Raw genomic sequence first — 25,481 nt, forward strand, 5'->3', positions numbered from 1 at the left:
CTGTCTTAAAGCAAACAATAAAAAAGCAGTAATCTCACAAATACTGAACAGAAAGAACTTTTAAAAGAGGAACTATTCTGGGCTTCAATACCTGAACAGTTAAACCTGAAACTGCACAAGTGGGGCTGACAGGATGGCTCAGCAGTAAAAGCACCTTCCTGGTAAGATGACACCCAAGTTGGATTACAAAGTACAAGCAACAGAATCCTAAATGCTTCACTTGGACCTTCACATGAGGACTTCAGCATATGAACACCTGCATGCATATGCGCACACACTTTTACATACATGCTAATAACAATAAGTTAAAAATAAGATAAAAACCTAGAAAGATAAGTTTCTATACTCAGGTTCTCATTGGGAAACCATCAGTCCTAGAGTATGGAAACTGCTCCTCAGCATCAGAGAAGACAGAAAATACTGATGTAAAATTTCAAATACTAGTTCTTCTTTTATCAAGGTTTCTTTGTATAACAGCTCTACTGTCCTGGAATTTGCTTTGTACACCAGGCTAGCCTCGAACTCACAGAGATCCACCTGCCTCTGTCTCCAGAGTGCTGGTATTAAAGGTGTACACCACCACTGCCCGAATAGGTCAAATTATTATAACAATAAATCTCCGAGTCATTTTTTTGTAAGTGGGCAGCCCAAAGAAAAATCTGTCTACAGAGAACCAATTGATCTTGCAGAGGACTAAAATTCAGTTCCCAGCACCCAACTGCCTGCACCACCAAGCTCCAAGGGAATCCAATGCCACCTTTTACACTCTGAGGGGACCTGTACTCATATGCACATATGGACACACAGATATACAATAATTAAGTCTTTTTTTTCTTTGTTTCCTAGCTGTCCTGGAATTCACTGTGTAGACCAGGCTAGCCTCCAGCTCAGAGACCCACCTGTCTCTGCTTCCTAAGTGCTGAGATTAAAGGTATGTGCCACACATTCAGCTGAAAATAAGTTAAAATTTTTAAAAAATTGGGAGCCAGGGAGATGGCTCAACAGGTTAACCTAACATACTAACCACTAATCCTGTTGACCTGAATTCTATCCCAAGGACACAGGTGTGGAAGGAGAGAACTGATGTCAGAAAATTGAATTCTGTCCTACACACATGTGCTGTGGCATGTGATCAGGCACATAGAATTCAAAATAGTAATAAGGCAGGGCGGAGCTGACGCAAGCCTTTAATCCCAGTACTCAGGAGGTAGAGGTAGGTAGATTTCTGTGAATTCGAGGTCAGCCTGGTCTACACAGTGAGTTCCAGGACAGACTCCAAAGCAACACAGAGAAACTCTGTCTCAAAAAAAAAAAAAGTGAGAAAGAGAAAGAAAGGAAGAAAGAATAGTAAGATGGAGTGACAGTACACACTCTTAATCCTAGCACACCAGAGAGGCAAAGGCAGAAGGCAGATAGATTTCCGAGTCTGAAGCCAGTTATTTCCAAGACATCCAAGGAAACACAGTGAGACAGTGTCTCACAACTAAAATAAAAATAGCAACTATTATAATTAATCGTTATTATTGGCTGTATTTGCACACATCTGTAAACCCAACACTTGGGAAACAGAGGCAGAAAGAGCTCTGTAAATTCAAGACCAGTTTGGTCTACATAGCAAGTTTAGGCTGGCCAGGACTACATAAATAAACTCTGTTTCAAAAATAAGAGCTGGAGAGATGGCTCAATGGTTAAAAGCACTGATGGCTCTTCCAGAGGACCCAGATTCAATTCCCAACATCCACATGACACCTCACAATTGTCTGTAACTCCAGTTCCAGGGGACACACACGCAGGCAAAACACCAATACACATACAATAAAAATAAATAAATTGTAGGCGGTGGTGGTACACATCATTAATCACTATACAGTGAAACCCTGTCAGGAAAAGACCAAATAAAATAAATAAGTAAATAAATCATTTAAATTAAAATAAAACTTTTTAATGGTGGAAAGCAATTGAGGAGAACATCTGTAAGGTGACCTCTGGCTTCCACAGGTACATACACAAGGGCACATGCTGTTTGTCTCCCCCACCACGAGCACACCACAAAGTAATAATATAAATCAGTAATAGTAGTAGCACGTGTGTATGGGATAGTAACCCAAACCAATACTACCCAAAGAATGGGTCAAAAATTCCAGTTACTATACCAAGTGAAATTCTCTTTGTTCTACAAGACAAAGTTCTCTGAACGAGGAACTCATAAAAACTGCTCATACCCAAAGAACCCAAGAATAACCTTTCAGGAAGAGAGAAGAGACACAAAGGAAATGGAGAAGAAAAGGGATTCCCCAAAGGAGCACATCTGTTAATTTAACACACTTTCTGTCAGGCAAATAACCTGTCCCAAGTGCCATTGTTGCAGAAACAATGATCATTCTGGGAAGGGTGTTCATTAGAAGGAACTAGCTAGAATGAAAACAAAATCACTGCTCCAGTCAACAAGACTGTTTAACAGATTTCTCAGTTCTAAACCATTACTCCAGTCTTGGAAATTAATAAGTGAAAGGGTTGGTATCATTGTGGCCGAATCACTGCTCCATTTTTACACTGACTTTCTGATGAGATAAGCAGAACATGAACAGTATCAACGTATACTTAAGGTGACCACATACTCTGACCTACTACCCTTCAAGTCAGTTGCTCCAGCAAACCTACCGTAGGTAAAATGTAAACCTTCATAAAGGTTGATGAGGTCAGAAACTTTAAACATGAAAATAAATACTAGTCCTCATGTGTTGTTATGTAATTACATTTGAAACCTGCATATGGCTAATGATGCACAAGACACAGAACACAAGAGTATTATTCTGAGATTATATGCCTTTGGAAGAATTCCAAAAACCATGTATTTCAAAAAAAAAAAAAAGCATTTAAGCTACAGCAGTGACTGACTTCACAGCAACTTAATACTATGAATTCTGGGATTTAGCATCTTGATACAGGCCTAAAAATTCGACCCCTCCTCCAACACATGCCCAGAGCAGGCCCTAGCACACAACAGGAGTTGAGCACAATGGAATGAAAGAAAAAACAAAAGGAGGGTGGCCAAGTCCCAGGCACAGTTAAAAGGAAATGTTAAGAAGGCTCAGCATGCTGGAGGTGTAGCTCAGTGCTTGCCCAGCATCCCCATCCTCAGATCCAGTTCTATGGGAAGAGACTGAAGAAAGGGAAGAGCTACAAACCACTGATAAGAGGTAAAGAGCCACAGATAAGTGAGCAAGTTAAAATATTATTTTTTTTCTTTTTTTGTTGTTACTGTTTTATTGTTGATGTTTTAGAGGCAGAGTTCTTCTGTATAGCCCTGTCTGTCCTGGAACTCACAGACCAGGCTGGTCTTGAACTCACAGAGATTCACCTGCCTCTGACTCCTTAGTGCTGTTAATGGCATGTACCAGCACCGCCCAGTGTTTCCATACAAGAAACATAGAATGCTCCAAAGTACACTAGCCTAGTTTAGTCAACATCACAATGCCATGTTCTCTCCAAACCAAAATAATCCATTTATCACCAGGTATGGTGGCACACACGTTTAATACTAGCACTGAAGAGGCAGCGGCAGCAGTACTTTGTGATTTTGAGGGCAATCTGGTCTACATGGTGAGACCCATTCTAAAGAGAAAGGAAGGAGAGGGGAGATGCTAACCCAAGTATCTGTTACCAGCTGTCTGACACCTGCAAAATACCAGGAAGCAACCTAAACCCTTCAAAAGTTCCTTCAGAGCCAGGTGGTGGTGGAACACGCCTTTAATACCAGCACTCAGGAAGCAGAGACAGGTGGATCTCTATCTACAAGATCTTGGTCTACTAGAGCTAGTTCCAAGACTCCAAAGCTATAGAGAAATCCTGTCTCAAAAACAAAACAAACAAAATTTCCTTCAGAAGCTGGATGTGGTGGTGGTGCATGCTTTTAGTCCCAGCAATGGGGAGTGAGGCAGGAAGTTCTCCTAGTTTGAAGGCCAGCCTGGTCTACAAAATGAGTTCCAAGACAGCCAGCGCTGTTAAACAGAGAAACCTGCCTCCCAAAAATAAATAAATAGCAAAATTTAGGGCACTCATTCTCCAGAATCCCTCCAAATCTCAAACATTAAAACCTGTCAGTTTGAGAATAGTAATAATGAAAACGTCAAGCTTCCTATCAAAGAAGCTTATTAGCACAAGTTTCCACTGAAAGAGAAAAACATCCATGTAAATAGCATACATACCAAGCAAGTATAGATTTGCACCTTCTATTTGGTACAATAAATTTGTGGAGTATAGGTAGTAACCTTGAGTTTAACCCATGCTACCCTATGATAATTTGCTTGCGTCAATGGTACTAGGCATACTAAGGAATGGTCCCTCCTAGGAATCAGCTAGCTTGAAATTCTCATGTTACAAATCTGAAACGGGGGACTGGAGAGATGACTCCGGTTAAAAGCACTGGCTGCTCTTCCAGAGGTCCTGAGTTCAATTCCCAGCAACCACATGGTGACTCACAACCATTTACAATGAGATCTGGTGCCCTTTTTCTGGCCTGCAGGCATACATGCAGGCAGAATACTCTATCTATAATAAATAAATTAAATCTAAATAAAACAAATTTGGAACAGAATTAATCTTCCTAATATCACAACTTCATATAAGGGAACAAGGATGAATCACAATCCAGGTGTCCAGCACCTTTTAAAAATGTGTTCACAAATTGAAATGTAATAGTCTGGACTTGGCCTGTCAGAGGTTCTAGGTCTAGCTGTCTACACGCTACACTTTGCCTCTGTATTGATGGTTTCCACAGTCTGCCTGCCAGAAAGCCTCATATTCTGGATCCTTAGCATCCCAAGAAGCCCACCTTAAGACTTTCCTATCCACGTGGGAGGAATAAGCAGGCAAATCTCTGTGAGCTGGAGGCCAGGCTGGTCTACAGAGTTTCAGAACAGCCAAGTCAACACTGAGAAATCCTTGAAAAACAAAACAAAAAGACTTTCCAATCAAGAGCTCTACTATCTAAGTTGAATTTTAGGCTTTGCTAATTGTGTTCCAGAAAATGAAACAAGGTTGAATTTACCATCAGTGATAAGGCAAACAAACACCAAACCAACATGGAGTGTCCTTCATGGATGAGAGGGGAACCAATCTTTCTACAACTGTAGGAGGTCCCAACTTCTCTGACGTCCACACCCCCCCAGAGGGGGGCAGGGAGCTACAAAGCCTCTCCTCTTAAAATGTTTGAAAAACCAAAAAGGTGACAGCACATTACTCTGTGAGGATTCCATTAAAAAAGGATATCGCCAACTTGCATTATGGACTGGCCCTTCTGTAACTAATATCCTGTTCTTATCTTTCCTCAATAGAGAAAGAGGGGATTCTGACTCTTCAAGAGGATAGAAAGCAGAAGGTTTAAAAAATGGTCTCCTATGTACCAAGACAGTACACAACTGTAATAAGATGATAGCTACAAGTTCTAAGCCAATCCAGAATACACACCACTTTACACTGTATAAGGGGACTGGACAGATGGTTCAGCAGTTAAGAGCCCTTGCTGTCTTCCAGAGGACCCAGGTTCAATTCTCAGCACCTATGTGATGGTTAACAGCCTTCTGTAACTCCAGTCCTGAGGATCCTACATCCTCTTCTGGCATCTGAGGGCACCAGACACATGCACGCAGGAGAAATACCTATACACATAAAAATAATTTTAAAAAGAACTTGTTTCTGTTTTTGAAACAGGGCCTTGTATAGAGTCCTGGCTGGCTCAGTAGACCAGGCTGGCCTTGAACTCTGCAGGGCTCCACAATGGGGGGGGGGGGGGGATTAAAGGAGTGTGTCACCACACCCTTAAATCCCACCTGTAAGTCATTTTAAAGCACTTATCTCAGTTCCACTCAATGCTATCTCAGCAAGTCACCAACCTCTTTTCAACCTTTTTCCTCTCTTTACAAACTTCCCTAGACTTCACGTCCTAGACCCTGTAGTGCAAGTCTGGGGTAGCATTTGTTCACTAAGAGGGCAAGTACTTTCTAAATTTTATTTTTATTGATTTATTTTGTGTTATCTGTGCATTGTGGCTCACACCTTTAATCACAACTCTTGGAATAGAGGCAGGCAGTTCTACTGAGTTTGAGGATAACTAGGGCTAAACAGAAAAACCCTGTCTCAGGAAAAAAATTAATTTAGTGTGTATATGTGTGTACAACACTAAAAACATGGAGGTCAGAGGAAAAACTTGAAGGGGTTGGTTCTCTCCTCCAACCTACCATGTTGGTTCAAGGTTCAAATTCAAGTCTTCAAGCTTGGTTGTTGTTTTTCTTGTTGTTGTTTCCCCATCCCCACCCCCTGCCCACCACGGGGCAGGGTTTCTCTGTAGCTTTGGAACCTAGTTTCTGTCCTGGAAACCAGCTCTTGTAGACCAGGCTGGCCTCGAACTCAGAGTTCCACCTGCCTCTGCCTCCGAGGCGTGCACCACCACCACCCGGCTGTTGGTGGTGCATTGAGGCATCTAGCCCACCCAGAGGTACACATAGCGGTACCTCCATCAGCTCATACCCTGCTAGCACAGATGCTTTATAGATGTTTGTTGATAGAAATAATCTCCAGCAGACAACAGGGCTCACTCTTGACTCAGCATTCCCAAAAGGCTAAGGCAAGAGAATTATAGCAAATTCTAAACCAGCCTGGGTTACAGAGTAAAAAAAAAAAACGCGACCCTGTCTCACCTGGCGGTGGTGGTGAACACCTTTAATCCCAGCACTCAGGAGGAAAAGGCAGGTGAAGCAGAGTTCAAAGCCAGCCTGGTTCACAGAAGTTAGTTCCTGGACAGCCAGGGCTACACAGAGAAACCTTGTCTCAAAATAAATAAATAAATAAATGAATAAATAAATAAATAAATAAATAAATAAATTAAAAAGTCTCAAAAATAAAACTAAAAAAATGGGGTAAGGAGATAGTTGAGTGGTTTTATAAAATGCTTGTCATGGAAACCTAATGAGATCCCCAGAACACATCTTAGGGCCACCAGACATCTCAAACAAGGTGAGGCCAAGACCAGCACCCCATCTTGTCCTCTGACCCCCACATATGCAATACGTACACATCATATATACACACCTAATGTAAAAAAAAAAAAAGGATCTTCTGAACCAAGAAACCCCAGACTTGCACTACAGAATCTGTTTTCACTATAGAAACTGAAAATCTCCACAGAACTGACACAGTGGCAGAGACTTTGGGTAAAAACCCTGGACTGAGGTGGGTATTCTTATGCAAACACCAAGCCTTGCCAAACTTTCAATTTCCACATCTGTAAAACGAGGGTAACCTCTACCCCACCCCACCCCCACCCCCGGCTAAAGGCAGCTAAGGATAATGAGCTGGTATTTTAAAAGTATACAATACTGTATGTCTCACTTACTACATTACTTTAACCTGCTCCAGGTCACAGGACTGGTTAAATTAAGGACACCATTACAATCCAAGTTTCCTGAGAGGGAATAGGCTCAGTTGTGGCTGGATTATGCCCAGGCCCTAGAATTGATCCCTCATACTTCTAAACACTTTTGTAATTCCTAGTCCAGTGAGTCTTGGGTCATAAAATCATGAAATAGCTTCTGAGGTCCCTAATCAGACAAAACTATTCTTTCCTTTAGTTAGGTACTCTACATTGGGGGGGGGGGGCTTTTTTGGTCTAGGCTGATCTAGAACAGATAGTCCTCCAGGTTCAGTCCACAGAATGATAGAACTATCCACTCCAAAATAGATCTCATTTAATCTTCAAATAGTTTAAAGATCTCTTTTAGAATTTGATTAAAATGTTAAGTCTAATCCCCACCCTGACAGCATTCATACCTATACATCAACAAAATCTGTTACCCATCCCTGAACACACCTGATACAACTAACACGTTTAACGTTCAGCAAATCTTATTGCTTGTGTTAATTATAATTCATGGCTCATTCTCTTGATGAAGGGGCTAGAAACAGATTACAAAGCTCTATATATTGGCCCCACATTATGCTGCTGAGGGGGACTTCAGACACACAACCACAACTAGGAAAAAGACAAGACACAAGGCAAAAAAGGTAGGCAGAAAAAAATTTCAACAGACTTCAGCTAGTATACAAACCACTCAAACCCATGTAAACATTCTAAACATCTACTTGGAGGCAGCACTCCAGCCCTGCCCCAGCTCCATCATCTCTCTGTAACGACCTTTCTAATGCTATGACCCCTAATACTGTTCCTCTTGTGGTAACCCCCAACCATAAAATTATTTGTTGCTACTTCATAACTGTAATGTAAATGTCTGTGTTTTTCAATGGTCTTAGGGGACTCCAGTGAAAGGTTCATTCAACCCCAAGAGTCGGGACCCACAGGTTGAGAACCACTGTTCTATACGGTTATGGAAAATCATTCTGTTCCGTGTTGCCTTACTTCAATTTGGAACAAACATCAAATCTTCAAAAAGCTCAAATATCTTTGTTTCAAATCAATACCAACTCAACTAATCCACTACAATATTAAATACAAAACATTTGGCTTTTACTAAATCATATATAACTGGATTCTATTATCAGCTAATATGGCCAAGGAGACCAAGTATGAGCAGCTTTGATGATTAGATGGTTCATATCTATATCCCAAAATACTAGAGAAGCTCTTCACCAACCTTGGCTGCAGGGTTTCTCTGTGTAGCTTTGGAGCCTGTCCTAGAACTCACTCGGTAGACCAGGCTGGCGTGGAACTCACAGAGATCCGCCTGCATCTGTCTCCCAAGTGCTGGGATTAAAGGTATGCGCCAACACTGCCTGGCCCAGAGTGAGACTTTTAAAAAATAAGGACTAGGCAGGGTTGTAGCTTAGTCCCTAGCATGTGTTAGAACCCTAGGTTCAGTGCCATTACATCAAAAAAGCAACATATAGTAAATGTTTAATGATAATTAACTACTGAATGCAGTATCTCTAACCTATTAATGTCTAACTACACCCTAGCCTCTTCTGAAAAAGCTAGCACAAACCTATCTGGAATATAGGACTTTCTGGGGTTTTTTTTGTTTGTTTTTGTTTTTCGAGACGGGGTTTCTCTGTGGCTTTGGAGCCTGTCCTGGAACTAGCTCTGTAGACCAGGCTGGTCTCGAACTCACAGAGCTCCGCCTGCCTCTGCCTCCCCGAGTGCTAGGATTAAAGGCGTGCGCCACCATCGCCTGGCCGGAATAAAATACTTTCTAAACACAGTAACAGAAGATTTTTCATTTTATGTTACCAGCTTTCCCCCATTTGGGGACTTGAGTTATTTTAAGTCTTTTATTTGTATTTTGCAAACACTTAAGCTCTATATAATGTTCGTGTAGTTTTTAAAATCAGAAAATGTCAGGTGGTGGTGGTGCACCTTTAATCCCAGTGATAGGGAGGCAGGGGCAGGCGGATCTCTGAGTTCAGGCCAGCCTGGTCTAACACAGTGAATTCCAAGATAGCCAGGGCAACACAGAAACCCTGTCCTAAGAAACCCAAAAAGAATAGAAAGAAAAAAGAAAAGGGCTGGGAAAGACTGTTCAGTGACACAGTGCCTGCCTAGCGTGTATAAAAACCCTGAGTTCAATCCCCAGCACCACCCCGTACACACACTGAAGTCAAGTATGTTGACTCTTTTAAAGAAATGATCTGTTTAAGGTTAATTAATAGTACAAAAATATTTTTACATGCAAAAATAAAAACACCCCCACTTTAGGGACTAGTTTCTGAGAGGTCTTGACCTCTTACAGAATAGCAACAAGAATCCTGGAGCCTTTCACCTAGCTGAGAGATGAGCTTCACTTTTGATAGAAACCACGTCCTACACACACACACACACACACACACACAACACATCCTTAAGGATTCTGCTTCCTAAATTTTCTATGAATCCAAGGATTCAGCCTGGGAGGAAAGGGTAAAGATTTGATCTTTCATACAACTAAAAATTGGCTTCCTAAAGGAATTATGTCCAACTCTGACTGTTCGGTAGTTTATATTCCTTATTTCTAGCATTTCAAAGTGTAATAGAACTACAGGGTTTTCCCACGTGCCCACCAGGTACATACAGCTCATCACTGGTATATTTTTACTTTAAAAGAAGGTCTAACACTGCATTGTAAGTCTAACAAATAAACTAGTTGATGTGTTTCAAATCACCTAAGAAAAACAAAAACAAATTTATTGATGGTGTCTTTGGGGAATTCTGTCTGCATTGTTGATGGGCCAAAGTCAAATTTCTTAGAGAATAAGAATTTTAGATAGTTCATCTTTTTATAACTATTCAAAACCCTAAATTAAATATAGGAACTACAGGTACAGGAGGAGAAAGTCATTACCATTTATTATACATTCACTAATCTTCTCCATAGGGGAGGGGAGAAAGGTTTGGTAGTATTTAAAGTAGGTACATGTTGGAATCAGGATATTAACGTGGTTGAATGTTTTTGTTCTGTTTTGTTTTCGAGACAGGGTTTCTCTGTGGTTTTGGAGCCTGTCCTGGAACTAGCTCTGTAGACCAGGCTGGTCTTGAACTCACAGAGATCCGCCTGCCTCTGCCTCCCAAGTGCTGAGATTAAAGGCGTGCGCCACCACCACCCGGCGTGGTTCAATGTTTTTAAGATAGCGCACACTTTTAACTGACAAGAGGGTCTCTTCTCTTTCAAGAAACGCTAGATCAGAGAAAGGGGCTAAGGCTCCCTGTGAAGGAAAATGGGGCCTCGCCAGACAACCTGAGTTCAATTCCTGGGCTCTCATATGGAGGGAGAGAATCAATTTCCTCAAATTGTCCTCTGACCTCCACAAAACTCCCTGACACAGACACACCCATACAACATTATTGTTATTTTTGTTATTATTATTATTTTGGTTTTTCGAGACAGGGTTTCTCTGTAGCTTTGGAGCCTATCTTGGAACTAGCTCTCTAGACCAGGCTGTCCTCGAACTCACAGAGATCCGCCTGCCTCTACCTCCTGAGTGCTGGGATTAAAGGCATTCGCCATCACTGCCCGGCTAACATAAATTTTTTTAACAACTAGAATTAAAAGACACCATGTCAAGTAGACCATCTAAAGGACGGTAAGAGCTTACATTGCCTAGAGAAATTAGGCCATCTAACACTGAGAAACCTCACGTTTACTACTTAGGATAGAAATTAAGAAGTTACTCTAAACATAGTGAGAATATTTAAAGCAAAATGAGTTTCCTCTACTTTTCCATCAACAAAATGGGTAAACAAGGACTTCTAAAGGTGGCATTTCCCCCCCAACGGCAGTGTTCTTCAAATGCGCTCAATCTGTAATCCGGCACATCTACTTACTACTTCTTAATGAAGAAAAGGGCTGAGGACAGGTTTACCAGCACCCAACAGGCACTGTCACAAGCAGTGCCCCACACAGGGCGGCCACCATTTTGAGCAGCAGGATTTAATTACACTGCTCAGGATTTCCCACCAACTAAAAGGAAACACAGGACATCACAAGCGTTAAGTATCCCTTCCCCGTTAAGATTCCCAAATCGTTGGTCTTTGTAGTCCGATTTCATTACAAAATTTCATCACAAAAATGTTCGTTACATCCATGTTCAAACTTTGTAAACAAATGTTTTGAGGGTTCGTGAATTTTTCCTACAACGTGGAGAAGTCCATGACCTGAAGAACTGAAGAATCCTACCAACCTACTCGCATTGTTTAAAAGTACCTCCAAAAGCCAACGAGCGGACCTAGTTTCAGTCTACAGTCCTTTTCATTCTCCTAACCCAGCTCTTGGGAACATTTTAGCTTTCCGATTTCATTAAGTCCGCAACAAGATCAAGTTCCCACGCTTCATTCAGAGGAGAAGCAAATAATATTTCTGCAAACACAGCTGACTTTAAAAATAAAGGTGTGCAAGGACCCCAGGAGTCAACAAATTAACAGCAAAGTTCATGGGGGGTGGAGAGGCAATCACAACGGTCAGAACTTCCAATTAAATTACTTTAATCTCGACTACTTCAATTGTAAAGCCATCCACAGAACTGAAAACAATAAACTGACCGAGAGTTCCGTGTACCTTTGTCCCAAGAAAAAAGGTGGTTAAGTCACAACACAGATTACCATAGGAAAGAAAGCAACTCAACCTGCCAACCAATCATATATTTCACACCTCCATCCAAAAAAATAAAGATGAGATGCTGCGGCTGCTTTGAGCCGTGTTACACATTCCGTTTCCCACACTCCCGCCACTGTCCTTGCCGCTAGGACCCTCCGATTTTAGTCCAGTTATCACAAAGCACCTTCGGCCCGGCCAGAAAGCCATCCCTTCCCTTGCTCGCCCGGGGGAATAATGGTGGCGAAATCAACTCAGAGAGCGAGCTACCCGAAGAGCTGCACGTTCCTCAGAAGAGAAGCTGGGTTTTTTTGGGGGGTGGGGGTACCCAAACTTTCCCTCTACAGCCTCGGCGTCCCGAGCGACGGTGAGCGCCAGGCGGTGCCACAAGGAGAACGCCCCAAGCCCAGGCCCCATCCCCGCCCGCCCGAAGTTGACTGAAAGAGCCGAGAGTTACGGGCCTCCGCCAGTCGGCCAAGTGCGCCCCGGGCGAGCGTCTCCCGAGCACCGCCGACCCTGCCCGGGGCCGCTCCCGTCCGGCCGCAGCGGCCCCCCGCTCGTGCGCCCGCACCCCGGCCCCGACCGAACAGCTCCCGCGGGGAGCGCGCGCGCACTCTCGCCCTCGGGCCGGCCGAGAAGTCCCAGGAGAGCCCCGGGGTCCCGCGCCGACAAAAGCTGCCTCGACCCCCGCCTGCGAGAGCGCGCGGGGCCGCGGGGAGCCCGTGCCGGTCGCCAGCCTCGTGCCCGCCGCCGAACCCCCTCGCCGCCCGCACTCCGCGCCAAGTCGGCGGCCCGCGACTCCCCGCGGAGAAGCGCGGAGAAAGGGCGCAGCGCCCGCCACTCACCTCAATCTCGAAGTCGGGCAGGCGGAACGCCGTGCGAAAGAGCGAGCAGAAGTGCGCGATGGCCGGGACTTCCCACCAGGAGCGGAGCTCGCCCAGCCCGGCCGCGCCGCCCTCCTCCGGGCACATCTCCCCGCCGCGCTCGCCCGCTCTTCCCCGCTCCGACTCCGGCCGCAGGCAGCGCCTCTTAGCGCGCGGCGGGAGCCGCCGCTCGGCGTGAGCACAAGCTGAGGCGCGCCGGGCGGGGGGCGGCGGGCCGAGTCGCTGAAGCGGCCGCTGCTCCGGCAGCCGGCGGGGGCCGCGCGCTCGCCCCGTCCCGCCGCGGCCGTTCGGCCGCCCCCAGTCCCATACAATATAATCCACTCAGCGCGGAGGAAAACAGATGGGGCTGGGGGTGGGGAGGGGGCCCGGAGGAGGCCTGGGGGAGGGGCCGCCCACGAGGAGGGGGCGGGGCCGGCGCGCACCACAACAACAACCCCGCCCCCACCCCGGCGCGGACAGCTGCACCGGGGCGGGGGGGAGGGGGAGCGGGCCAGCCGCGCCCTCCCGGGAGGGGCCGCGCGTGACGCGGAGGGGGCCGCGCGCTACCGGCGGGCGGGCGGGGGGTGGGGAGCGCTCTGCAGTGCAGGTGTTTGGGGCCGGGGAGTTGGGCGACTTTGGCGACCGAGGACAATAAGGGTCTCTCCCACCCCCACGCGGCCTCAGTGGTCGAGTCCTTTTAAAGGGCCCGCTGGGTGGTGCTCCGGCTGGGGGCTAGCTCCAGGCGTGCGCACGTGTGGGGTTTCAGTTAGGAGTGCGGCGGAGGGTGGTGCGGGCGAGCGAGTGGGCTGGTTGGCCACGCTGCGAGCGGGCGGCTCCGGGGAACGACGCGCTTTCCACCTGTTCTCGAGCGCTTTTATTCCATCGGAGAACGGTACTTCCAGAAGCGCTCCGAGTGCCTCCTCTTCTCCCCAGGGAAGAGGGTGGCGGGGCTGGCTAGGCTGGAACCGTGTCTGCTGGAGGGTAGAGTGTGTGGCGGGAAGGGTGGAGTAGGGGGGAGGCACCAATCAGCAGCCTAGCGGGAAGAGCAATTTCCCCCACCCCAGGGAACGGACACGTGCAGCCGCACTAGAGGGGACTGGCTTGGAGCCCTGCGACTGCCCTCGCCGTAGCCTGGCTGCGGGCGCGAGCGCTCACAATGTGGCTCGGAGGCGGGGGGATGGGGGAAGAGGCTCAGGACTCAGGGACGTGTGTCTGGGTGGGGGTGGAGACCTGCCTAGGCTAAGGGAATGTGCTGGGGTGGAAGGGTGCCGTGTAGGGCGTCGAAATTCTGCTAAACCGGAAGGGGGAATCACCTCCAAAAACAACCCAGAAGTTTGGAAGAACTACAATTTGAAAGCGCTCTGTATTGGTCATTGCGCTTGGGCAGTTCTCAAGTCTCCGAGTCCTGCCTGGTTCTTAACTCCACTTCTCACGAAACACCGCCCCTGACGTGCTACTAAGCGATAGGCACAAGCTGGGCAGAATAAAAGCAAGGATGAGGAACGAGTTGATATGATAGATGTAGAAGTCGGGTGACTGGGTAATTAATTCCACCTTCCCCACCCTCACCTATTCTGACCATTTTAATAACCTAAATTCCCAAGCTATTTCAAGTCAATCTTGTGAACCAACTAAATTACTTTATCTTCCCAAGCACTGCCCTACAAGTAGGGTTTAGCAACCCCAAACTAAACGGTATCTGGATTTTTAGGGTTGGTTGGTTGCTTGCTTCTAAAGCTCACCTACTCCGTAGATGCCTCGGGTTTTGGGTTTTTTGTTTTTGTTGTTTGTGACAAGGTTTCTGCTCGGTAGCTCAGGCTGGCCTCAAACTCTAAGCACTCCGCCTTAATCGTCAGCCTCCAGGCTTGGCTTTCTCTGAACTCTTGTGCCACACCTTTTTCCTTTGAAAAGGAGTTCATAAAGCCCAGAGTCTACCAACCAGCTCTCTGTCTTTCATCTGTGTAGCCCTGGCTGTCCTGGAACTTAATTTGTCCACCCGGCTGGCCTCAAACTCATAGAAATCCACTGAACTCCCGAGTGCTGGAATTAAAGGCGTGGGCCACGACCACTAGGCTCTGTTTTTATCTTTTATCATCATCTAACCTTATTGACGTCTCAGTTGTCACTACTGTCCAGCCTAGTAATGATAAATTAATAATAAATTAGCAGTATCAGGAAGCAGAAAGGTAAAAGATTTGGCTACTATCATGGTTATATTATTTGTGTTTTAATAAATAAAGCTTGCCTGAAGATCAGAGGGCAAAGCAGCCGTACTAGTCAGCCATACAGGGTGGATTGGCCTATGAAGCCAGGGTCTACTTGAGTGTCCCAAATGGGTTCGCATGATTTGCACATCAGCCATAGGATGGTGTCATTATTTAACTCTGGTTTAGTATGGCTCTGTGGTTTGGGCCTGCTTCCTTCTCTGCCTCCTTACCACCCACAGTTCCACCCCAACCTCTACCTGCAGTCTGGATCCCATCCAGGCTCTGAGAGTGAAGGAACTGAAAATGCCTTGGGTCTGACCGATTGGACTAGACTTTACTTCCATTTGAACTTCTGCTTCTTGGAATTGCTAACCCGGGATCTTTGCCCCTGCTCTGAACATTTGGTTCCCCTTTCCCCTTGTGCTTCCCTGCTCCAGACCTGTTTTCTGAACTCATCTGGAATCTAGACTAATGACCCCTGTGCGAATCTTTGAACCTTTGCCCTCTTTGACTTTTCCCTTGCTTCTGAGTGGAGTTGCAACTCCTGTTTTGTTCTGGCATAGCCCACTTTCTCCCTCTGATCATGGGGGTTTGCCTCCTCCTGAACCATGTCTCAGTCTAGCTCTTTCTACTAGAGCCAGTGCCTCTAACCTCAAGTGACCCTGATGGTACCTGGAAATAATTCTCTCATATTCTCTACAACTTTATTTACATAACCTCTTCTCCCTGCGTATTTTCCATTAAATGGGAAATTGGGCCTGATAACCTGATTTTGAGTCCCACCCACATGGTAGAAAGAGAACCAAACACCACGTGTGTGACCTGGCACAAATGAACACCCACACACATAGAAAAAGACATAGTGGGACATGCCTTTAATGTCAGCACTTAGGAGGTAAAGGCCCGAGAATCACAAGTTCAAGTTCAACCTCTATTACATAGAACAAATTCAAGGCTAGCCTAGACCACAAAAACAAAATAGGGCTGGGCAGTGGTGGCGTAGGCCTTTAATCCCAGCAGCAGGAGACGGAGGCAAGCAGATCTCTGTGAGTTTGAGGTCAGGCTGGTCTACAGAACTAATTCCAGAACATCCAGAGCTACACAGAGGGGAAAAAAGTGCCACAAAATGGCTGAAGGAATAAAGGTGCTTGCCACCAAGCCCTGATGACCTGAGTGAGTTCCATCACCTGAAGTCACAGGCTAGAAGGACAGAACTGACTCCAGCAAGGCATGATCACCTTTCAACCGCCTGCGAAGACTACTTACAACTTGACTTCTAAGCTAAGCGGGAAGTGTTCAAAGCGCTTCCTTGATGTAGCGTTCCTGAAACACCCTAATTTAGCTACTCTTTCACAAGAGATCGCGCGCATCCTATTCACTTACCAGGCTCTTGTGGCTTTCTCTTACTGATTTTGCAGTTGCTTGCTCTTGTTATTGGAGGTGTCTTTTCTTCTCAACCAGACTTTTTGAGGAAATCCTCCCTGATATTCACCATTCGTGTAATGAGGATGTATTTGATGGAATATACCATCAAGAAACTGAGAAAAGCTGAGCATAGGAGCCTGCCTGCAGCCTTCCAGTGCCTTTCTGCTCTCAGTCATGGGACCCACTCACTCACAACAATGTAGGCCATAGACTTTTCTCAGCAAACTTCCCACATTTCTCCCAGCTCTGGCGTCATTTTGCCATATGCTGCCTGGATGCTTCTCTATCAACTTATATTCAACATTAAAGACCGAGATATAAAAACCTAGGGTTGTGGGACATGGTGGAACACGCCTTTAATCCCAGTACTTGGTAGGTAGAGGCAGGCAGATCTCTGATTTTGAGGGTAATCTGGTCCACATAGTGAGCTACGGGCCAGCCAGGGCTACATAATGAGATACTGTCTCAAAGCAAAACAAACAAACCCTAGGTTTAAGGATGTGGCCCAATCCCATTCACCTACCAGGCCCTGGATTACATCATCAACACTACAAAAAAGAAAGCAGCTGGTCAGTGGTCCATGCCTTTTTTTCCTAGCACTCTGGAGACAGAGGCAGGTGGACCTGTGAGTTTGAGGCCAGCCTAGTCTACAAAGCTAGTTCCAGGACAGCTGGGACGACACAAAGAAATCCGGACTTGGTCCAGGCAGTGGTGGTGCATGCCTTTAATCCCAGCACTCAGGAGACAAAGGCAGGCAGATCTCTGTGAGTTCAAGGCTGGTCTATAAGAGCTAGGTCCAGGACAGGTTCCAAAGCTACAGAGAAACCCTGTCTTGATAAACCAAAAGAAAAAGAAATGAAAAGAAATCCTGTCTTAGAAAAACAAAAAACACCTCACTAATAATTTTTTTTTTTATTTTGAGACAGAGTTTATCTGTGTAGCCTTGGCTGTCCCAGAATTTACTCTGTAGACCAGGCTGACCTTGAATTCACAGAGATCCACCTGCCTCTGCCTTCAGCATGCTAGATGAAAAGCACACTTAACCATTGCTCGACTATCAGTAATAATTTTTATAATTAAATTTTTCCTTTTTTGGCAGCTCTTGGTGGTGCATACTTTTAATTCCAGTACCTAGGAGGCAGAGGTGGGTCGTGTTGTGTGACAAAGCTTTTCTAAGGAGATTCAACACACTTTTCTACTTACCCTAGATAGAGAGCCCACGACAGACCAAAGTCCGGCTTGGTGACCAATGAGTTTTATTCGGGTTACTTACAGGAGCAAACATGACTCAAAGACAGCTGCTTCACCAAAGCCTACCCCAGCATGGGTGACAGCTCCTAAAGGTGGGAACCTGGAGCACAGCCTCCAGGCGGCTCAACAGGGTGGAGAGTGAGTGTCCTTTACAAGATACTCAATTGGTCTAAACCTCCTCCATGCAGCTCGGCCAGCCGGTTTCCATTTCTCCCAAACAGCTGGTCTGGTCTAGTCTCAGAGTTTTCTTCACAGCTTGGCTTGTCTGAGAGTCTTTGCAGCTCAGCTCAGTTTGAGAGACACTCCGAATTTATTGCTTACTTTGGCAGGGAAGGGCCTAGTGAATCTGGTTAGTCTTAGGGACTTCCTGAAGCTCTTTTGAGCTATTTACCTTCCTGCTTAAGGAGCTTCCCTACAGGATAGAATGGGTCAGTCTCAGGGAAACTATTACACAGCAGGCAGACATCTGTGATTTCAAGGCCAGCCTAGTTGAAGCGAGGAGCTCCAGGCCAACTAAGGCTACAGAGTGAAACCCTGTCTCAGAAAAAAAAAATTCCTTCTTTCCCTGGAAGGGGTGGTGTACCCTGTAATCTCAGAAGTGAAGGTAAGAGAATCAGGAGTTTAAAATCACCATCTGCTATATAGTAAATTCCAGACCTGCCTGGTTTACCTGAGAGCCTGTCTCCAAAATAAAAGAGAAAAGGAAGCCCAAGGATCCTGTTAAAACCGGGCAAGTCAAGTGGCCTACCAATGAGCCACGCTCTGTTTCTTTCCTAGCCCTGACTGTCCTGGAACTCTCTTGTAGATCAGGCTGGCCTCGAACTCACAGAGATCTGTCTGCCTCTGCCTCCCGAGTGCTGGGATTAATGACATGTGCCACCACTGCCCAGATATACCATTTCCTTATCTGTACCCCCTGTTCTAAGTATATCCCTTTAATTTTTTATATTTATTATATGTGTAAGTGTGCACACACGGATGGAGGTGGAGGACAACCCATAGAAGTCAGTTCTCTCCCACCCTGAAAGTCCTGAGGACTGAACCTGGGTCTTCCTGCATGACAAAAGAGCTCCTTTATCCACTGAGCCCTGGGTAGTGTATTCTTTTTCTTCTTTCTCAGACAGAGACTCTCTGTAGTTAAACATGGCCTTGAACTTTTATTTGTGGGTTACTTGGTTGTTGTTGGGGAACAGTGCTTCACACAGGGTATAATACCAGGGTGGTCTCCAATTCGATGTCTAGCTAAGGCTGACATGAACTTCTGATCCTCCTGTCTCTACCTCCTGAGTGTTAGAAGTATAGGCAAGGGACCAAGAAGCTTCATTTCCATTGTTTTGTTGTTCTTCTTGTTTAAGACGAGGTCTCAGCCTGGCAGTGGTGGCGCACACCTTTAATCCCAGCACTTGGGAAGCGGAGGCAGGCGGATCTCTGTGAGTTCGAGGCCAGCCTTGTCTACCGAGTAAGTTCAGATACCTAGAACCAGGTAAATACCAGGTATGACAACGGCACATACCTATAATCCAGCATTGGGGAGGGAGAGACAAGTGGGTCCTAGGGGCTTTCTGCAGAGTTGGTCTATTTGAGACAGCAAGCTCCAGGTTCAAAGAGAGATTTTTACAAAAAAAAAAAAAATAAGGTGGAAGGGCTGTGTAGATGGCTCAATGGGTAAAAGAGCTTGGCAAACCTCTTAACCTTGGTTTCTTTCCAGAAAGTGCTGGTGATGGAGAGAACTGACTCCCAAATTATCTTCCATACATGCTGTGTCACACACAACACCATCCTCACATACACAGTAAATAAATGTAATTTATTCACTAAAGGTAAAGTGGAGAGTAAGATACACAACTCAGCAGGTAAAAGCACTTACTGCTTTGCCTGATGACCTGAAGTCCATCCCCAGAGCCCACATGGTAAAAGGAGAGAAAGCAACTCCTGCAGGGTGTCCTCTGATCTCCACACATCTGCTGTGGCACACTCAAGGCCCTCACACACACAACTGATGTAGGAAGGTCATCTGTTTATGTGTTAATTTCATTGGTTAATAAAGAAACTGCTTGGGGCTGGAAAGGTGGCTCAGCGGTTAAGAGCACTGACTGTTCTTTTTTTTTTTCCTTTTTTTTTTTTTTTTTTTTTTTTTTTTTTTTTTTTTTTTTTTTTTGGTTTTTCGAGACAGGGTTTCTCTGTGGCTTTGGAGCCTGTCCTGGAACTAGCTCTGTAGACCAGGCTGGTCTCGAACTCACAGAGATCCGCCTGCCTCTGCCTCCCGAGTGCTGGGATTAAAGGCGTGCGCCACCACCGCCCAGCTCTGACTGTTCTTCCAGAGGTCCTGAGTTCAATTCCCAGCAACCACATGGTGGCTCAAAAAAACCATCTGCAATGAGATCTGGAGGCAGACTGTTGTATACATAATAAATAAAATCATTAAAAAAAAGTGTTTATAAAAAAAATAAAGAAAGAAACTGCCTTGATCTTGTGATAGGCCAGCCCTTGAGAAAGAAACTGCCTTGATCTTGTGATAGGCCAGCCCTTATGTGGATGGAGTAGACAGAACAGAATTCTGGGAGAAAGAAGGTAGTGAGTCAGACACCATGGAGCCAGCCGCCAGATTAGACATGCTGAATATTTCCCGGTAAACTACCACCTCGTGGTGCTACACAGATTATTAGAAATGGGTTAATCACAGCACTTGGGAGGCAGAGGCAGGCAGATCTCTGTGAGTTCAAGACCAGCCTGGTCTACAGAACTGGTTCCAGGACAGACTCCAAAGCCACAGGGAAACCCTGTCTTGAAAAAAAAAAAAAAAGAAATGGGTTAATCAAAATGTAAGAGCCAATAAGAGGCTGAAACTAATGGGCCAGGCAGTGTTTAAATGAATACAGTTTCCATGTAATTATTTTGGGTAAAGCTAGCCAGTGGTCGGGAGCTGGGTGGCAGGAAGTAGCCCAACTGTATATACACACATACATATACTTATACACACACAAACACGCACATACACATACACACATTAGATGGCTTTCAGTTCCCATGAACCGTGGCATTTGTAAGCCTCAGCATGCTTCCAGTGGCTAATTTCTGCAAGACTGATTGAGACCAGGGTGACAGGAGAAGATCTACATGTTGGCCTCAGGGCTGGAAGTTTGTGCCCTTTCCTTTCAGCTGCCACCGTGCAGTCCATGCCTGAAGAAAACCTGGGAACTTCGGGACCCTGCGAGCACCCAAAGTTCTTAGGAGATGGGGGTGGGTGGGGAGTGGGGCTTGTGATAATACTTGTGGCGTGCCTCACCACAGCATCCATTCCCACAAATACCACCCAAGTTAGTCTGGAAGGTTGGTGAGAGAGATTACCATGAGAAGAGGAATCAGAGCTTCTTGATAAGCTATGGACACCGGTCAGTGACTAGACAGGGCAAATGCTGCCATGAGCTAGTGGCTCCCATCTCCAGTGTGGTGCAATCCAGCGTCTACAGAGCCCTGGAGGAAGAAAAAGTGCACAAGCAGCCTGTCATCAAGAAGGCCAAACTCTGAGGGGGGGGGTGGCCGCGCACATTTAATTCCAGCACTTGGGAGGCAGAGGCGGGTAGATCTCTGAGTTTGAAATCAGCCTGGTCCACAGAGTGAGTTCCAGGACAGTCAGGGCTACACAGAGAAACCCTGTCTCAAAAAAAAAAAAAGAAGAAGAAGGCGAAACCCTTCAGCAGAAGCCCAGAGAAGGTCACGGGGCTGGTGGGAGGCCCAGCTGTCCTGCCTGCTTGAAATCACATAGGGAGTTCATTAAATGCTAAAAAATTCTTTAACCAAAGCAGAACAAAAGTCCTCCTGACCTGTCTGACAAAGACTCCTGGCTCTTGCCATCTTCTGTGCACAGCCAACTGCTGTACACTGGAGCTGCTCCTGCTTTCTGGGCTCAGGGTTCAAACAGCCTGGGCCAGAATGGGCAGTATCTTTTTTTAAATATATAATTTCTTTTTATGTCCATTGGTATTCTGCCTTCATGTATGTCTGTATGAAAGTTTCAGAAGCCCTGTAACTGGAGTTACAGACAGGTGTAAACTTCCATGTTCTGGGACTTGAACCCATGTCCTCTGGAAGAACAGCCAGTGTTCTTAAACACTGAGCCATCTCTCCAGCTCCTAAAACTTTTTTCTTTTCTTTTTATTCTTTGTATTTCTTTTCTTTTTTTTTTTTTTTTTTTTTTTTTTTTTTAAGAAAGGGTCTCACTATGTACCTCTAGATGCCCTGGAATTCACTTTGTAGACCAGGCTAGCCTCAAACTCACAGAAATCTGCCTGCCTCTCAGCCTCCCAAGTGCGGGGATTAAAGGCATGTGCCACCATGCCTGTCCCAGAGTGGGCCATATCTGACAGTCAGCTGTACTTGCTTTCCTTTGATGCTACGAGGGCTGGAATCCAGGGCCTCAGTCATGCTGGACAAGGGCGCTACCACTGCCCCAAACACTGTTCTAATACCACACACAGTGATAGACTATTTTAAAGGTCGCCGAGCTTAGTACTTGATGGGTGAGAGTCAAAAGGGTGTTGACATCCTTTCTTCCATGTGCCTGCCCTTCTTTGATTCAAGACTGCAATCCTCATCAGGAAGGCTGGGGTGCAAGCATGAAGCCCTGCACCCCACACTTGGCACCGAAGAAGAATAAAATAGCATCCTGATCTGATTTTGTTGCCTGCTACTTTGTCGCCCTGGCCCTGGAGTGCTAAGTCCCCGCATCTGCTTCTCTGCTCCAGAATTCCTCTCTGAGCTCCTGGAATCTCCAGCACCGGCTATCTCATTGTGCCATCTCCTCTTGTTCTTGACACCAGGTCAAATAGCTTTGTAGCCTCTCAATTCCCAGTGCCATTCAGAAGCTGGTGAATCTTAATGAGTTCTCTCCTTAATCTCGTCTCAAAGGAGCTGTGATTCTTAATTTCTCCAACTTTCCTTTTAATTATCTTAGCTCCTTGTGTCATTCCTTTGGCCTCAGATCACCCCTACTCAGTTTAAAGGTCACGTTACTTTGGCTGACGAAGGGTCCAGGGTCGTATACATTTGTCCTCAAACTCCTTAACCAGGCCCAAGTTGCTTCTGATGCATTTCATTCAAGACTGAAATGTACATTTAGGTAGAAAATTCTGCATCTGGCCTAGAGAAGTTTCTAATTAAATTGATAAATAGTACGTTGGTAGTGTAGTGTGAACTCCAAGTGTACTCCAGTGTCTGTAGTATTTACAGTCCTGAAGAAATAATCTAGTCCCATGTTGGGGATGTAGTTCAGTTGGTATAATGCTTACTTAACATGGACATGGCCCTCAATTCAGTCTCCATCACTTCGGAAACTGGATACGGTTGCATGCCTGTAATCGAGGCAATTGTGAAGTTAAGGCAGGAGGATCTCAAGTTCCAGGACAGTTTGGGTTATGTGGTAGGAACCTATCTAAAAAAAAAACAAAAAGTGGAGGAAGGGGGAGTAGGTCTAATCTAATTGCTCCTTCCGGGTGTGAGTTCAGGAGACTGGAGTGAGCTGGAAGGTTTAGAGGAAACTGGCTTGAGAAAGATGAGGACTTATTTTATTTTATGCATCTATGCCTAACATGCATGTTTGTAAGAGTGTCTGACACGTGTGGAGGTGCCTGTGGAGCCATGCAGTTAGGAGCCACAGAGTGTGGGTGCTGGGAACTGAAACCGAGTCTCTGATATGGCAGTAAACTCTCTTCACCACTAAGCCATCTTTCTAATCCAGTGTTCTCAACCTTCCAAATACTGAGGCCCTTTTATATAATTCCTCATGTTGTAGTGACCCCCCAACCATAAGATTATTTTCGTTGCTACATGGTAACTATGAGTTTGCTACTATTAGGAAATATAATGTAAGCATCTGTGTTTAATGATGTTAGGAGACCCCTGTGAAAGGGTCATCACCCGCAGGTTGAGAACTTCCGCTCTACTTCCTTGGCAGAGTAGCAAGGACTCTTAACCTTGCTACTCTCTCCATCTCTCCAGCCCCCAGAGATGAGTCAGAATTGGTGAGAAATCCATTTGACTGTTAGAACTTTCAAACAGAGGTCAGAGCTGGCCAGTGGTCCATGCATTTGATCTCAACACTCAGGAGGCAGAGGCAGAGGCAGACAGATCTCTGAGTTTGTGACCAGCCTGGTCTACAGAGTGAGTTCCAGGACAGTCAGAGCTACACAGAGAAACGTCTTAAAGAAATAAAAGCAAGAAAAGGAGAAGGAGAAGGAGAGGGAGAGGGAGAGGGAGAGGGAGAAGAAGAGGAGGAGGAGGAGGAGGAGGAGGAGGAGGAGGAGGAGGAGGAGGAGGAGGAGGAGGAGAAGGAGAAGGAGAAGGAGAAGAAGAAGAAGAAGAAGAAGAAGAAGAAGAAGAAGAAGAAGAAGAAGAAGAAGAAGAAGAAGAAGAAGAAGAAGAAGAAGAAGAATATGGGCTGGATGAGAGGGTTCAGCTGGTAAAGCTGCTGAAGAGCTCAATACTCCAATCTGATCCAATCTGAGCACCTGAGTTTGATACCCAGCACCCACGTAGCACCCACGTTAGAGCCAGGCATGGTGTCAACTTCCACACACATGGTACAAGTACAGCCCCCAAGTAAACATGTACACACACAAATGCAAAGAAGTAAAAGCATTGAAAAAAATGAACGTGATGGTGTATTCCTTTATTTTCAGCACTTGGGAAACAGAGGCAAAGAGACCAGATACAGTTGAGGCCAATTTAAAACTCACATTACTTTAGTTGGAGAAGTGTCCAGGGTCATATACATTTGGCCTGAAATTCCTTAGCTAGGCTCAAGTTGCTTCAGATTCATTTTATTCAACACTGAAAAATGTTCTACATTTAAGTAGAAAATTCTGCTTATATAGCAAGCTCCAGGTCGGGCAAGCCTACATGGTGAAGCCCTGCATGCCCGCCCCCCTACACACACACACAAAGAAAACTGAAAAATCAAACAAACAAAAACTTAAACCAGGAATGTTAGCACATGTCAGTACTTGGGAGGTAGAGGCTGAAGGATCAGGAATTCAAGACTAGCCTTGGCAGTATAAGACCCTATTTTATTGTTTGAGACAGGGTTTCTCTGTGTAGCTATGATTCTCATGAAACTCGCTCTGTAGACCAAGCTAGCCTCGAACTCACAGAGTTCTATCTGCCTCAGCCTTGGAGTGCTAGGATTAAAGGCATGCACCACCATTGCCCAACAATAACCTATTTAAAAGAAAAAAAAAGGAAGAAGAAAGGTGTGTGTATATTTTCACTGAATTCAACACTGATAATCTGGAAAACAATTTTTAACCTTAGAGTGATATTTACACAAATTTAAGATCAGCCTAGGGAACTGGGTGGTGGTGGCACATGCTTTTAATCCCATCACTGGGGAGGCAGAGGTAGGTGATCTCTGTGAGTTCTAGCCCAGCCTGGTTTCCTGAGCAAGTGAGTTCCACAACAGCCAGTACTACACAGAGAAACCCTATCTCAAAAAACAGAAAACAAACAAAAAGACCATCCTAAGAAAAACAAGATCAGTGTGGTAGTACCCCCACTCCCCACACACACTGCCTCAAGCCAAATGTGCCAGCATCCTGTAAAACCTGGTGGTGGAGGTAAGATGAGAAGCTCACCTTTCTTATATAATAAATTCAAGGGTAGTCTTG

General features: G+C 45.6%; 1 protein-coding gene across 6 annotated transcripts in view; it reads right to left on the minus strand.

The window, feature by feature from the left end:
• Positions 1-13,315, minus strand: part of Cecr2 (CECR2 histone acetyl-lysine reader) — a 106,571-nt gene extending 93,256 nt beyond the window's left edge. For all 6 annotated transcript variants that reach the window (XM_050164002.1, XM_050164003.1, XM_050164001.1 and 3 more), the window contains exon 1: positions 12,920-13,315. In XM_050164002.1, the coding sequence (XP_050019959.1) occupies positions 12,920-13,045 (126 nt within the window). In that variant the 5' untranslated portion in view covers positions 13,046-13,315. The remainder of the gene's footprint in view (positions 1-12,919) is intronic.
• Positions 13,316-25,481: the final 12,166 nt, after the last annotated feature.

This window comes from Alexandromys fortis, unplaced genomic scaffold, assembly GCF_014885135.2.
Source record: "Alexandromys fortis isolate MF-2015 unplaced genomic scaffold, M_Fortis_MF-2015_v1.1 scaffold_150, whole genome shotgun sequence".
NCBI classification, from domain to species: domain Eukaryota; kingdom Metazoa; phylum Chordata; class Mammalia; order Rodentia; family Cricetidae; genus Alexandromys; species Alexandromys fortis.